The 15,178-nt window shown below is 40.6% G+C and overlaps 3 protein-coding genes across 3 annotated transcripts; all 3 read right to left on the bottom strand.

Annotated features, from left to right (window-relative positions):
• Positions 1-491: 491 nt before the first annotated feature.
• On the bottom strand, positions 492-4,132 carry LOC131319224 (UDP-glycosyltransferase 87A2-like). The gene is made up of 2 exons (XM_058349385.1): positions 3,541-4,132; positions 492-1,557 (listed from the first exon to the last, which is right to left on the bottom strand). The coding sequence occupies exons 1-2, from the start codon at positions 4,061-4,063 to the stop codon at positions 680-682; spliced, it is 1,401 nt and encodes a 466-aa protein (XP_058205368.1). The 5' UTR covers positions 4,064-4,132; the 3' UTR covers positions 492-679.
• A 1,138-nt stretch (positions 4,133-5,270) lies between these two features.
• Positions 5,271-7,226, bottom strand: LOC131319223 (UDP-glycosyltransferase 87A2-like). The gene is made up of 2 exons (XM_058349383.1): positions 7,089-7,226; positions 5,271-6,309 (listed from the first exon to the last, which is right to left on the bottom strand). Exon 2 carries the CDS (start codon positions 6,025-6,027, stop codon positions 5,431-5,433), a length of 597 nt encoding a protein of 198 aa, XP_058205366.1. The 5' UTR covers positions 6,028-6,309; positions 7,089-7,226; the 3' UTR covers positions 5,271-5,430.
• A 1,055-nt stretch (positions 7,227-8,281) lies between these two features.
• On the bottom strand, positions 8,282-13,043 carry LOC131319222 (RNA-binding protein Y14A-like). Its single transcript, XM_058349382.1, has 4 exons — positions 12,838-13,043; positions 11,022-11,158; positions 10,018-10,160; positions 8,282-8,522 (listed from the first exon to the last, which is right to left on the bottom strand). Exons 1-4 carry the CDS (start codon positions 12,950-12,952, stop codon positions 8,477-8,479), a joined length of 441 nt encoding a protein of 146 aa, XP_058205365.1. The 5' UTR covers positions 12,953-13,043; the 3' UTR covers positions 8,282-8,476.
• Between the last annotated feature and the right edge of the window lie 2,135 nt (positions 13,044-15,178).

Genomic DNA, 15,178 nt, shown 5'->3' with positions numbered 1-15,178 from the left:
ATCCCTTGTCTGGTATTTTGTTCAGCACATTAGTCTAAAAATTACCTGTTAATGTAATGGACTTCTTTTCTTTTCTTTTAATAAGAGACATAAGGGTAATTCCACACACTCAAACACCTAGGCAATTATAAATGGACTAACTTTGCGAGATTGAGAGAGTATATTGTGACAAACTACTCCATTTTTGTTAAAAAAACTAATATAGGCGCTTCGCTCCTCTGTTGTCTCCAATTGATTGAAGTCAGTGATCAGTTCAATTTAATTAAGAAAGAAACTTTTCTTACTTTTACCAATCAGAGAGAATGGTGAAGTCGATGCCCCAACCTGAGAAGTAGGCGAATGAAATCATACCCAGAGGCGGCCAAATAAACATTTTTTTTATCTTTGTAGTAAACTTGTTTTTGGTGATGATTAAGTGGCGTTTAATCAGGACTAGCGTAGTTGGTCATCCTTTTACATTCTCTACTAAGAGGTCAACGAGTTGAATATCATCCAAGGCAAGAATTGATTACTAAATTCTCTACTAAGAGGTCAACGAGTCGAATATCATCCAAGGCAAGAATTGATTACTAAATTCTCCACAAGTACTACCGCAAGCCGCTCTTGAAGCACGCCCGGCAGCGATTTCCTCCATTTGCACCCTGACAAAACGAAATCTAAAAAGTCGTACCGGCCAGTACTAACTTGTAATATTGCCTAGGCTTTCAAGAAAATCATTGACATTAGCATCAGTTGATCCACCAGCTTCAACAGCCCTGTGACAAGTTTCTTGGAGTTCTTTAGCTCTTCTTCTCATTTCCTTACTCTCTTCTTCGTTCAAATCCATAAACCTCTTCACAGTCTCTGCAATTTCCTCTCTCCCAATAACATTTTCCAAACCAACCACCCTCTTCAATCTCACCCCAACTCCCAAGTCCTCCGCTATTATCTTGCTGTTGTGAACCTGATCCGAACGCAACGGCAAGGCAAGCATCGGAACGCCCGCAAAAACGCTCTCCATGGTCGAATTCCACCCGCAGTGAGTCAAGAACCCGCCAACCGAACGATGGCAGAGAACCCTCAACTGGTCGCACCAAGGCGCCGTAAAACCCTTCTCCTCGCAACATGCTGCTCTAAAGCTCGACTCCTGATTTGCTCGAACGATCCACAGGTATCGAGCCCCGCTGGCTCGTAAGCCCGAGGAAAGCTCCTTCATCTGGTCTGTTGATGGTGACAAGAAGCTTCCCAAGGATACATACAAGACAGAAGCTTCAGGCTGGGAGTCGAGCCACTTCGTGTAGCCCGCCTCATTGATATTAGAGGTTTTTAGTGATAAGAAAGGGATGGAAGGCCCAATGGTGTAGATGGGCATTGGGAGATTGGGCCTTAGGGCACTTATTACATTGGGCTGGAGCTCATAGTATGAAGTGAAGATGATGGATTGGGCTTTGGTTAGGAGAGAGAAGGCTTCAAGAATTACGTTGAGGGTTTGAGTGGGGTGGAGTATGGTGCTTGGTAGGTCCGTCAAGCGCATGGGTGGGACCCCGGGAAGGTAGTCTATGATCTCCTGCTCTTTTCCTGCTTCAGATAAATTTTCAGATCAGTGTCACTCTTGAGTTAAACAATCAAACATTTTTTGTCAACATGCAATTTCCAGATAAACAATCAAACATTTTTTTTGTCATAATTTTTTGGATTTCCTTGCATCAAATAAAGAACCATGAAATAATTTATTTGTGCAAAAATCTAAGAAAATTGTGTATGGAAGTACTTTATTTTCTTTATCCGACTATAGCACGATTTTTAGTAAGAGAGCAAATCGGTACGGGGGAGTAGTAATGTAGTATTAAGGTGACCTTAATATTCAATGGTCATGGTCATATTTTCCCATCACCTTTTTTGCTTATTTTGTGAATGAAATACTTAAAAGTAGAAATTAAATAGGAATCCTATATGAAAAACTTACTTTAAGCGTCCATCCTAATGAATTTAAATACTTATGTTTTCATCCTTAAATTAGTTGAATGACCAATTTTGCCTTTATTTAATTTCTTCATTAATTAACTCTCTCTCTCCCTACAAATTTAATGTCTATCCAAACACATTCTCTCTCAAATCTCGGAGAATACATAGCCGGAGAAGTCTCACCTCTCTCGAACACGTACACGTAATCTGGTAAGGGGTCCCCCATTACTCCCTCTTCCTCTCTGCTCTTTTTTCTCTCAATCCCGGGAAGTTTTTCAGTGCCGGGTGGGTACCGGCCACGTGGTGCCGAGCACCATCTCGACCGTCCAAACGTGTTTTGGACGGTCCAGATCTGTTTGGATAAATCTTGAGTGTAAAATTACCAAAACACCCCTTCAAACCCAAACACATTTGGACCATCCAAAACACGTTTGGACAATCAAGATGCGTGCTCGACACCACGTGGCCGGTGCCCGCTTGGCGCTGAAAAATTTCTCCTCAATCCCCATACATTCCAACATGAATCAAAGCAATAATGCACCGAACAAAACAACTTCTCTTGACCCCATCACCACCACCACGCGTGCACGCAAGTTTCAAATCGAAGCCATGGATTTGTGTTTCGGCGACCCACTCCCGTCCGACCACGGCCCACCCCGTTCAGCCCACTCCGCACCCGCAGCGACCCACCAGTTCAAACCACTCCAGATCTGGGTTTCAAGTAGACGGCGGCGCATCCGGATTATTTAAAAAAAAAAGTCGACGGCGACGTTCTAAATTAATAGCGTCATGAGTCATCGTATTCATTGATCTTGGAGAAGAATCCGGAACGACACCGCCATCATCAATTTTTCATTGATCTCGGAAATGGTGGTGGTGGTGGTGCTTCAAAGATTAAGATAGATCTATGTCGCTCCATGAATATTGCATGTGGGTAAATCATATCGATTATTTTTTTAATCATGATTTTTGTTTTGTTCCAAATATTATAACAATAGATCCGCAATGATTTTCATTTGTGCGATTTTTCACTACCAAAGTGTAATGCACATGTATAGGCGGACTTCATGGAGATCTGTCATCGTGATTCGATCTTTTCAGATTATAAAATTCATTGAACAGTACAGTTACTCATAATAGGCATTGATAATTTGATATAATGGCATATGATCAGATAAATTGGTTTTCAATCCATATTTAAAACCGTAACTAGTGACCATCTTTTTTCAAAAAATAAATTTAGTGTACAATAAGGTGGGTAATCACATCTCATTAACTTAATTTTCTTTCTTAAATGGCTTTACTCAATAAACTTAGCTTCACAAACTACACAGTTAATTTAGATTACGACGATGACCCATTATCCTACATTTTATATTGTCATAGGGCACTTTAATTATCATTTTGTAAAAGCAAAAAGTCTAGAACACACTTTAAAATGTCTTTAGCTATAACATCCGGACCGTTGCATTGTCATAGGACACTCTTAACAGTTCCGGACACAGATGCGATTGTGTCCGAAGCTGTGTTCTGAATGTCTGTTTATAGCATTGCTCTTTGCAAAGTGACAAAAGAAAATTCAGTTTTGTTACGCACCTCGTGAGTTGTCTTTAATCGGGGCATGTCCACGATCAGCAATAAGGTCAAACTGGTAATACACAGAAAACATCGAGGGCGCCTGGGTCCAGAACCCCACCACCGGGATATTCCGCCGGCTTCCCACCCCAGGCACCCACCGCAAAAAAACATCGTATACGATGCACGAAACCGGCCGTAGATCATCAGTCAGCAGCAACTCTTCAAACGGGGCTTCCATTTCGATGTCAACGGCTCTGTAGAACGAGAATCCCGAGAAGTCGGCTCCGCGAGTCCGCTCGGAGGGCAGGACGTTGGGAATGGAGCGGAGGCGAAGCTTGGGTGAGGCGGCGGCCGGTGGGAGGTGGTGGCTGACCAAGCCGAGCCACTCTTCGGTGAGGATTAAGGTGATGGTTGAGATTCTGGGAGAGGGGATGAGGAGGGTGCAGAGATTGATCATGGGGTTGATGTGGCCGCGGCCGGGGAAAGGCATGGCCACAACGTGGCGGCCGGTGATTGGGTTGGGCTGGCCGATGGTTTCCATGTTGTGTAGGAGGAATCTCAGGCGATGAAAATCGGAGGTGAAAGTTGACTTATTTTGGTCCAGTATATATTCAGTATGGTTGGCCAGTGGTGATCTACAGCACATACTCGACGTGGTTCATTTATCACGTAGGTAACGACGAGTGGTATTCTCGGAGCGCTAAATAATTACTCGTGATCTACGGGGACAATATAGCTAAGTTATTATAAATTCGATCAATTTTTAAATTAATTCAAAACAAAAAGGAGAGTTGATTGGTTTGATTGTTTTGAGAAACTAAAAGAAAGCAAGTAATTAAATTGTTTGGAAACGAGTGAGAGAAAGATCTAGGGTAGATACAAATATAAAGGAGGAGGAGGGGACACTCAATCGGCTCACTCTAATCAACTCACCTCTCTGGCTCTCACCCTCAATGGAGCCCCGGCTCACCCAACTCCCTCCCGGAGGAGGTGCCTTTCTTCCTCCCTTCTACACCTCTCAACTCTCTATTTTTCCCTCCTCTCATTTAAAGGAGTCCAAAAATATACAAAAACAATACTCCCTCCGTCCCTTTTTTTGTGTCCAGTATTCCATTTTGGGCTGTCCTTTAATAAGTGTCCATTTTGTAAAGTTAGGGGGGTAAAAGTTGGTGTATTGTCTATTTTGTCCCTAAAAGTAGATTTTATTTTGAAAAGTTAGTGAGTAAAAGTGTAATGATGATGGGTAAGTAGGAAAAGTGAAGGAAAAAGTTGATGTGAAAGGTGTAATGATGATGTCTTTTTAATAAGTTAGAGTTACGAAGTAGGACACTTAAAAAGGGACGGAGGGAGTATGATATATAAAACAGATACATGAAAGTGCCCGTGAAAGTAAAATGAATGACCGAAATCCGTATTAGTGTGAATCTAGACAATCCATTTTACTTTCATGTATATCAAATCTCAAAACATATGGAACATAGGGAGCTTCCTAACGTCTTTGTGACAAGGCACTCCAACCTATGCCCTATTCAAAGCACTCAACTGCAGCTCAAACTTACAGCTTCTAGAAGTCCTCATGGGACATCAGGCTTACAAACAAATGGGGTGGACCCCACCCAACATAAACAATTCCAGATTCAAAGGTAAACATATGCTATTCTGCTTTCGGGATGCCCCGTAAAAATTAGTTCAATCTAGTATCTATATGAACTTAATCGATACTTTTAATGTTTGATTCATATAATTTGAAGTTTACAATTCTTAGCACTTGGGTGATATTTATTGAGCTGAATTATTACATGGCAATTTGAAAAATTATTTTCTATGAAATGAACGGCTCGGACCATCTATGTGAAACTCGAGGAGGCCCTACGAACTCACTCTTCCAAAAAAGTTTAGGGTTTTGGATTAACTTGTTACACAACATAAGCTTTCAACAAAATCAGTGACATTAGCTTCAGTTGATCCACTGGTGTCAATAGCCCTGTGACAAATTTCTTGAAGTTCTTTAGCTCTTCTTCTCATTTCCTTGCTTTCCTTCCCATCTAAGTCCATAAACCGCTTCACTGTCTCTGCAATTTCCTCTCTCCCAATAACATTTTCCAAACCAACCACTCCCTTCAACGTCATTCCAACTCCCAAGTCCTCAACTATTATCTTGCTGTTATGCATCTGATCCAAACACAACGCGAAAGTGAGCATCGGAACACCAGCGAAAATACTTTCCATGGTCGAATTCCACCCGCAATGAGTCAAGAATCCACCGATTGAACGATGACAAAGAACTCTCAACTGGTCGCACCAAGGCACCATGAAACCGTTCTCCTCACAACACCCTACTCTAAAGCTCGACTCCTGATCAGCTCGAACGATCCACAAGTATCGGGTTCCACTGGCTCGTAGGCCCAGAGAAAGCTCCTTCATTTGGTCCTCTGATGTTGACAAGAAGCTTCCCAGTGACACATACAAAACAGAAGCCTCACATTGAGAGTTGAGCCAATTCATGTAGCCCTCCTCATTGATAGAGGTTTTTAGTGATAAGAAAGGGATTGAAGGCCCAATGGTGTAGATGGGTATTGGGAGATTGGACCTTAGGGCGTTTATTGCACTGGGTTGGAGTTCATAGAATGAAGTGAAGATAATGGACTGGGCTGTGGTTAGGAGAGAGAAGGCTTCAAGAGTTGGTTTGAGGATTTTTTGAGGTGCTGTCGAATTTAGTGATTGGCAGGTCCGTCAAGCGCATTGGTGAGACCCCGGGCACGTAGTCAATAATTTCTTCCTCTTTTCCTGCTTCATATAGATCACAAATCAGCTTTTTAACTCTTTATTAAAAGTCATACTCCCATTGCTCTCATTCACCACTCCTCCACCGCTCTCAATCGCACCGTCACTCTTGGACGGTCCAGATTTAAAAAAACTCTTTCAGGAAGGAGTTTTTAAAATCTGGATCATTGATTACCGAGATGGACAGTGAAATTGAGCGCTGCGGTGGGGTAGACTTATTGTTATTAAGGGGCCATTTCACATAACGTTTAGACAAATAAGTTGGTCTTGTCCTTATTTGACTTTTTTCCGCGTTTATTAGCTTTGCGTCAAACTTTTATGACTTATTGATTTGTCTCGACGAGAGAAATCGGAAAGTAAAAAAAAATTTACTTTTACCCAAATATTTTGAAAAATAACCATTTTTTAGCACAAAAAAAAAAAAAAAAACCAACTTATTTGACTCTTTTTTTCCGCTAGAAAGTGGTTATTAATTTTCCAATACGTCTCGAATCAATAAGTCACAAAAGCTTGGAGCAAAACTAACAAACATTAAAAAAAAATTTGAATAAGAACAAAAAGTGCTAAAAGTTAAGTTAAACAGGTCCTAATTCCTTTGTGCCAAAATGTAATGCGATTTTTTTACAAAAAAATAAAGTTCTAGTATAAATAATTTTTTTGAATTACCTTGCAACGAATCAAGAATCACAAAGTAAAAATCAAGAAATTATGGGGAGTAGTACTGTGGTTCTTATTTTTCTTTCAAGAGCTTTTGCTCTTCATTATGACGAGTTTGCACGTACCCGGTAAGGCGTCTTCCGGGGAATGTCCGCGAGCAACAATGAGGTCAAAATTGTGAAACACGGAGAACACCGACGGCGCCTGGGTCCAAAACGCCACCACCGGAATATTCCGCCGCCTCCCCACCCCCACCACCCACGGCAGGAAAACATCGGCCACGACACACGAAACCGGCGGCTCAAGCCGCTGACGGTCAAGGCTCATGAGCACCTCTTCAAGTGGGGCTTCCATTTTCGTATCGACGGCTTTGTAGAAGCCGCTCAAGTCAGCTCCACAAGTCAGCTCGGAGGGCAAGACGTTGGGGATGGAGCGGAGCCGGAGTTTGGGCGGCAAGCCGGCTGGCGGGAGCTGGTGGCTGATCAAGCCGAGCCACTCTTCAGTGAGGATTAAGGTGATGGTGGAGACTCTGGGAGAGGGGATGAGGAGGGCGCAGAGGTTAAGCATGGGGTTGACATGGCCGCGGCCGGGGAAAGGCATGGCTACCACGTGGCGGCCGGTTACCGGGTTGAGCTGGTCGATGGTTTCCATGTTATGCTGGGGGAATCCCAGGCGTTGAAAATTGGTTAATTGTGAGGTTTGATTCATTTTATTGCGATGGGTCTAAGGTCGCTGTTCTTCAATTAAAATATTCTAGGGTAGGTGCATTTGGATACTTCTAGGAAAGTTTCGATTTTGTTATATACTCATTTTTAAGTGTGAAAATGAATTGGAGAAAGCTATGATTGTACTGTAGGAATATTGTTTACTAATGCTAATGCAATATGTTTAGGTTTCCTATAGGAAAGCAGACCTGCTACAGCCACAGACGGCTCGGCCATGCAGGACTCACTCGAGGTTCCGAGAGGGAAATCCAAGCCGTTGAATGATTTTAAGAAAGAAACCGAGCAGCCCCTCGAAGAATCAGCTCTATCCGATATGTGTAGGTGCTCGATCCTGAAATTTGAATGAAAAGATTTGATCGAACATCTACACATGTCGGATTGACTTGATTTTTCGTAGGCCCCCTCATTTTAAAAAAAAAAAATATTGAACAGATCGGATTTTCCGTGCGGGACCCAAAGTGGGCCCTGCGTGGCCGTCGGTGAACAATCGGTGAGCAAGCCGTGGGTGGCCATAGCTTGGTTGAAAAAAAACACATCACTACATCAGGTCAGGTCAGGTTTTCTTGGATGGCTTCTATTCCCCACTTGAACCATCGTAAATCTAAAGCAATACTAGCAGCCTGGTTTTAGAACATCCTTGTTTTGCCAAACTCGAAACGAGATCAAGGCTACTACTAGCAGCCAACTAAAGTACATTAACATCACCCAACATTTACTTTGGAAAACAAACATCACCTAGAACAGTTACTATAGGTGTCGAATCCAATAGAGAAAACTTTACTTCTGGATCAGTGTCTCCTCCGTGGACTCCTGGAACGGCGAGGATGCGGTGGCCTACAACGGAAGAAAATTAGAAACCATAACAACTAATACATTGACAGCATAAAAAAACGCAAATAAAAAGCAGCAGTTTCATCCAAAGGCGAGTAAGCTTAGCAATTTGACAGTTTTGACCATATCACCCTCCCTAGTAGCTAGACCTGCAGAGGATTTTCCATATATGCTGTTAATCTAATACCACAACTCATTATTGGTATCGGATGATAGTGTTTTATTCCTATGTCTAAGGACTAATCGCCATGCCAAAAATACACACTATGCTTCCACTATACAGGCTATGTTACATGGATCCTTCATTTTGGCTCAAGTACCCGTGTCGATGTGTCCGACACCCGTATCCTTTTGGACACTTGGATCCTCTAATTATTAAGATGATTACAGAAAAGAAATATCAAATTAGTTAGAAAAGCGATATTTCGAGTATTTTACATAGACAGGAAATAGGGAAATAGCAAAAACATACTCCCTCCGTGCAAGTTGAATGACAATTTTTGATATTTGTATCAATTTCAATTCTTTATATCTTTCAATATGAATTTAAAAAAATATGCAATATGGATCTTGTTTAATAGTTCTCGATTAGTTCTATTATACAAAGTTTTCAAACTTGTGAAAAACATTATAAATTGAAAGATATAAGTAATGAAAAATGGCACAAATTTCAAAAATTGTCATCCAATTTGGGACGGAGAGAGTAATTTTCTTAACCCTTTCTTGTTTAAATACATTTGTAAATATAGTTTACGTGAGAAAATTATGCAATATATAATACAAACAAGAGTTCAGGACGTGTCCCCGTACCCGTACCCAAGTTGGGGACACATATCCACATATCCTAAAATTTAAGTTTAGGAAGGTCCGACGCTTGGACTTGCACCCGCACCCTACACCCGCACCCGAGTCCATGTAACATAGTATACAGGGTAAAACGGTTATGCATGAAGTTTTATGCATAGAGCATAGTTAAAGGCAAACTATTACTAAATATGTTCGATGGGACCACTCTTGTCACACATTTCTCAAATCCTTACCCAAGTGTCTGGGTCTGGTATTTTATACATTTAGAGAAGTCTATTTGACATAGTCAACAACAAGACTAGAAGTTTGGGCCGACAAGCAGATTCTCTGAAATTTGTAGGACTAGATAATATCTAAAGGATTTAGTTCCTGCACGAATATGGAATATTCAACTGCGACATATGTACCAACTTAGATTTCCCCGAACCAGAAAAGGTTATGCGAGTGGAGTTTGCATAGTACTAGGAAGAGTTAGCAATGAAAGGTATATTCGGAAGCGAAGTACATTCAACAACAAACCAATTGGCGAAATGAATTGTGAATGCATTTAACTGAACACTATAAAAAGTAGTTACAAAACACCTTCAGGCAAATGTGAAAGTCCTCTTAACAGTACTCTATGAGATAGAATACCGAATAAATAAGAAAAACAAGCCCAAGACTAACGTGTATCAGATGGTATGCGAACTACCTTCCAAAACTTCTCTGTTTGTTGTGGCCCTTGCTGAAGGCCCAATCAACAAAGATGGTTTGGGTTAAAAGTTCAGCCCCATTCATGGTGGATATTGCATCCTTAGCTGGTTGGAATTCCTCGTATTCGATCAGTGCATAGCCCTGCCATCATTGGGAGAGGAATATGCCAGGCACATTAATGCAGTGAACGACAGCTCAAATTTACAACGATATGCATCAAATGATTGTTATCCATGTCACAACAGTGCAAAGGCAAATAGAACTAAAACTACAAGAAATTAATAGTAGACTAGTAGTATATTCACTACGGAGTACACTAGGAAAGAAGTTGAAGGACATCATCTGCAGGGCAGTCTAACAAAATTCAGTATTTTGCATTCCTGGTGGTTGGGCTTTTGTTCCACATTGGATAATTATACCTCCAATAACAGGGGCCAATGATACTGATGAAATCTTCAGCTAGAGACCATTCTACCCAAGGTTTAGACATTGGTTCCGTCCATATAATAAACAAAATGAATAGTGTTTTTTCCCTCAAAACAAAATGTCAGAAACCATAATGAATCTTCTATAGAACTTTTATACAAATTAAAACTCCAGTGTGCATAACCAATGATAATCAGGGATGCAGATGCAAAGGCCATACGGACAAGGATAAAAGACCAATCTGGATAAGGATAAAAAATTAAAACCTCTCTGCTGCAAGCATGCATAAATTTCAATTGCCAATAACAATATACATTGAACAAGATTCATCTAAGCATTTCTCAGAACTTTAGGCAGGCATGTACCCGTGCACATCAGACGCACTATCAGCAACAACACATGACACCATTCATTTTGTTCAGAGGTGCTGTGTTAGAGGCAAGGATCCATGCAAGTACCACTACCGAATTTATGAACTAGTTGGAAACAATGTATGGATCATACTGCTAAGGAAAACAAAGCTATATTCGCAGATAAAAAAAAGTAACAAAAAAGCTATATTGAACGATTGCTTGCCTTGGCAAAACCAGAGCGACGATCAAGATTGAGATGTAAATTTTTGACCTCTCCAAAATCAGCAAAAGCATTATGGATATCATCCTCTTGTGCCTCAACATGAACTCCAGTAACCAAGATGATCCAACCATCAATAGCTGCAGTTATGAATCACAGTAACAAAGAAAAATTTCCTCAACCAAGTATAACAGCATCAACTAAATACATTCTCTAAAGAACACATTCTTTACAGATTGAAAACCAATTGTAAAAGGGCAGTTGATATCTGTAATTTCGTCACTTGTGGTTGGTAAAAGGTTAAGAGAACAAGGACATGTGCAATTTCAATTTGTACAAAGTCAAGAGAATACATACCCAAAAAACAAAAAGTCAAGAGAACTAACATCAAAGCACACTCTAAGTGGCGATGACGATAACCAATAACTAAAAATAACAAACAGGCATCGAAAAGCATTTGTAAACGTCTCAAATTCTCAACGGTGTTCTTTAAGGATTAGTGAAGTTGTAAACTTATTAATGGTGCTAGTTGCCAGTAACCTAGGTACAGTACCTGAAAACACACTCGAGAAATAGCCGCCAAGTAATTAATTACTAAAGTCTAAAGCCAAGACAATGTGGATTCGTGGCACGCAAAGCCTCATGATCAAAATGTTAAGTGAGTCAATTCGAATACAAAGAAGAGTTCTATGTTGAGTCGTTGACAGAAAAGTACATGCTTAATAGATTTCACAATCAGCAAAAGTATCTCATGTCAATCATTAACATACAAAGATGGAGAAACTAGGCGAAGAGAACGGCAAGAGTTAATATGTGGAGAATGATTCTTCTAGCAATTATGTAGAAGCACATCATAACCTGCAAAGTGCAAAAGCTACTTGAATTTTTAGTTTCTAGGTAGGCTGTGGTCCTAATTACCTCAAAATCGAGACGACAAATAGATCTTAAAACAAGAATAATACTCAGCATAGCTATTCATTCACTGTTCCATTTCCTAAATTGAAAAACTACGTGAGAGGTCAAGTCCCCAAGTTCCCAACATCTTAAATATACTTTCTCAACAACATATCTCAAGTCAAAGTGGTACCATTTGATTCAGCCACTTAAAAAAATATATTATTTGTAATTAACAACCACTCAATCACGAGGTGTTATCCATGTAGGTGTTCTCCAACAAAGCTTACTTAATGAGTAAGAACCATAAGAAAATCCAACTGCATCCACACAGCCTCAGGTGGGGATTGGTATTTTCTTGAAAACTAGTTGAATTTCGTATTGTTGAGTTGATAACACTTGAGTGGTTTACCTGAGACCTTAGGAGGGAGTAAACCCCCAAGTCCCAAGCCTTGACCACTAGGCCAACCCCTTGGTTGTTGAATTTAGTATTGTTCCACAATGTTTATGTCGTTATAGGATCTTAATCTCAGATACCCATTTGATCCAACAAACTTGACAAAAAATTTTAAACCTAGACAACAAAAACAAATTTTACACAAAAAAAAAAAAAAAAACAATCATAAACCCCAACTGAGTGGAAACCCTATATACGCAATGCAGCAGAACAAAAGAACAAAAGTGAGAGAAAACATAAGATTGTTTCAAACAAGCAACCAAACCAAAAAAATAATCGACAGAACCACAAATAAGTCACAACCATACAGAGTTGAAACCATCAGCAGTTTGCATACCCAAATGGAGTAACGTATGAATCTATACGTATATATAGCTCCATTGTCACTGTATAACTCTCTCGTTTGCGCGTACAATGATTCGAGCTAGAGAGAGAGAGAGAGAGAGAGAGATAGAGAGAGGAACTGACATCGTTGGGGGGCTCCGTAAACGATTCTGGGCGGCAAGGGGTCAGAGTATTCCTCCATTCGGTCGTCGTTTAGAAGCTCCACCTCCACGTCCAATGGTTCGACGTACGAAGCCATCTCTCTCTCGCTCTGTAGCTACAGCTATGACTTCTGCTGCCGTTCTAAAAAACACTGGGCCTCTGGGCTCCGATCAATAACATAACGTCTCGCTATTGTGGCTGACAATCAATATATTAAAAGATAAAAAAAATACATATTTTTTTATACTTTATATACTTTTTAATATATATTCATACATTTATTATTGTCAGCTCATTAAGTTGATTTTAGAATTTTTCATAATATAATAGACGGATGTGATTCGTAAAGAATAAGGAGATTGGATAAGAATTGTAATTAGTAATGAGAAAATGTTGATAATGAGTATGTTATGTGATGTGGTTAAATGATGAGATTATTAATATTATTATATTTGTTTGAGATGAGATTAGATTGATATAAGAAATTGATAATGAGAAGTATTGATAATGAAAAAGGATTTTGATTAAGACTATAAATACCAAGTTCCCAAGGGATATTATGGGCTGGCTTGTACATCACATGAAACAACTAATCCAGAACAATTTTGAAAACCAAACAAAATATTACTAATATCATCACCATTACAATCTAATCCCAACCTCCAAGATGTTTATCAAATGGGCCCAAAAACTTTTGAGGGTTTTTGGACTTTTTAAAATTTGTCTTTATTAAAAAACATCCAAGCATGTTTTAGTTTGTGTCGATAAACTACAAAAAAAAATTAGCACAAAACTAACAAAAATCAACAAAATGTAAAAAAAAAAAAAAAAAAACTAGAATGAATAAAGACAACTCAAAAAGTCCTAAAAGCTTTTAGAGAAACAAGGTCTCACTCTAAAATGACGCTCACAATCGATAGGGTTTGGAAACAAGTAAAACAGCCCATCAATATGGTAGATTCGATTAACGCATTACAAAAATGTATTCAATTTTACTCTATTAGTAAGAAGAGCCGATCTCAAATACTACTAATCGCTTCACTACCATATATTCATGTGAACATCATACTAGAGGACGAAAAACTTCTAAGGCGATGGAAATATACTTGATTCAATGAGTTAATTTGAAGCTCTCTCCTTTTTGCTCTGCCTTCTCTCTTCTTTCTCTCTCTATCTTTATCTTTTTGCTTTCTAGGGTTTCTGCTTGGGGGTGGGGCTGCCGCCTCCCATCTCCACCTCCCCCTCTCTCCTCCAGCCGGCCTCCCTCCTACTCCATGCCGCTTCCTCTATCTCTTTCCTCTGCCCCTCTTTCCATCTCCACAACCCTCTGCCGCTCCGCCTCCGTTGCCCTTTTCCGCCACTCCTCTGCCGCCCTCTACTGCCGCTCCTCTCAGATCCCTGTCCGTCTCCCCTTCTCAACCCCCCCCTCTCCGCCCTTCCTTCTTCACTGCTGTGGGTTAGGGCTGGGTTGGTTGGGGTGTTGTGAAGTAGCTGTGGTGGCTTGGCTCCTCCGGCGAATAAGTTGTTGGACCCGTGGCGGCGTTTTCGGTGACAGTGTTGGTGACCGGAGTTTTTATTTTCTGTCTTTATTTTCTGTTGTTTTCGGTTTCCCTCCGATTTCGGAGCAGTCTTTTTATTTTCTGTCTTTATTTTCTGTTGTTTTCGGTTTCCCTCCGATTTCGGAGCGGTCTGTTCCCTGCGTGGAACCTTCTCCACCCTCTGTGGGTGTTTCTGTTCCCTCAGTGAGATGCGCGACGGGGAGGATGGTGAGGCTGGTCAAATTACCGCTACCGTCCTTGTTACCTTTAGCGTATTATCCCTGTATGGAGCTTATTTTCATGTGCATTTGTGAGTGTTTTTCCTTCGCCTTGGGGATTCGTCCTTGGATAACCCGGTCGTTGAGGTCTGTGTACCCATCGACGGGCTCTGGTGCTTGGGAGTCTGTAGCCTCACGCGGGCAATTTTTTGTTCTTTCATGAGCAATGAAATTGTCTGTTTTTAAAAAAAAAAAAAGAGTTAATTTGCCCGACAGACAAGATGGAAATCTCGTAAAGCGTGTTGTGGATCTTTTATTGGCGGAAGCGGTAGAAATCTCCCTAAATTCAATAATTTGTTGATAGAGACGATAGAAAGCTCCGCGTGCAGTTGATTCGTAGGCTAAAAAATTTTAGGGCAATAATTTTCCCGTGGGTGGTTTTATGTTGCCATCCCTCAAAAGCGGAAAATTTTTCAGTGCCGATGGCTACCACGTGATGCTTGCTCAGCGCATCCGAATCGTTCATTGCGTTTTTGAACGGTTCGAATTTGAAGATAGAAAAAGAAG

Source organism: Rhododendron vialii, chromosome 3a (genome assembly GCF_030253575.1).
Source record: "Rhododendron vialii isolate Sample 1 chromosome 3a, ASM3025357v1".
Lineage (NCBI taxonomy): Eukaryota > Viridiplantae > Streptophyta > Magnoliopsida > Ericales > Ericaceae > Rhododendron > Rhododendron vialii.
This window is presented reverse-complemented; position numbering and strand designations above follow the sequence as displayed.

Coding starts and splice junctions, on each gene's coding strand:
- LOC131319224 (XM_058349385.1), bottom strand. CDS start 4,063: ATGGAAACCATCGGCCAGCCCAACCCAATCACCGGCCGCCACGTTGTG. Junction 1,558..3,540: donor GATTAAAGACAACTCACGAG/GTGCGTAACAAA, acceptor TATCTGAAGCAG/GAAAAGAGCAGGAGATCATA.
- LOC131319223 (XM_058349383.1), bottom strand. CDS start 6,027: ATGAATTGGCTCAACTCTCAATGTGAGGCTTCTGTTTTGTATGTGTCA.
- LOC131319222 (XM_058349382.1), bottom strand. CDS start 12,952: ATGGCTTCGTACGTCGAACCATTGGACGTGGAGGTGGAGCTTCTAAAC. Junction 11,159..12,837: donor TTACGGAGCCCCCCAACGAT/GTCAGTTCCTCT, acceptor TCATAACTGCAG/CTATTGATGGTTGGATCATC. Junction 10,161..11,021: donor GTCGCTCTGGTTTTGCCAAG/GCAAGCAATCGT, acceptor CAATGATGGCAG/GGCTATGCACTGATCGAATA.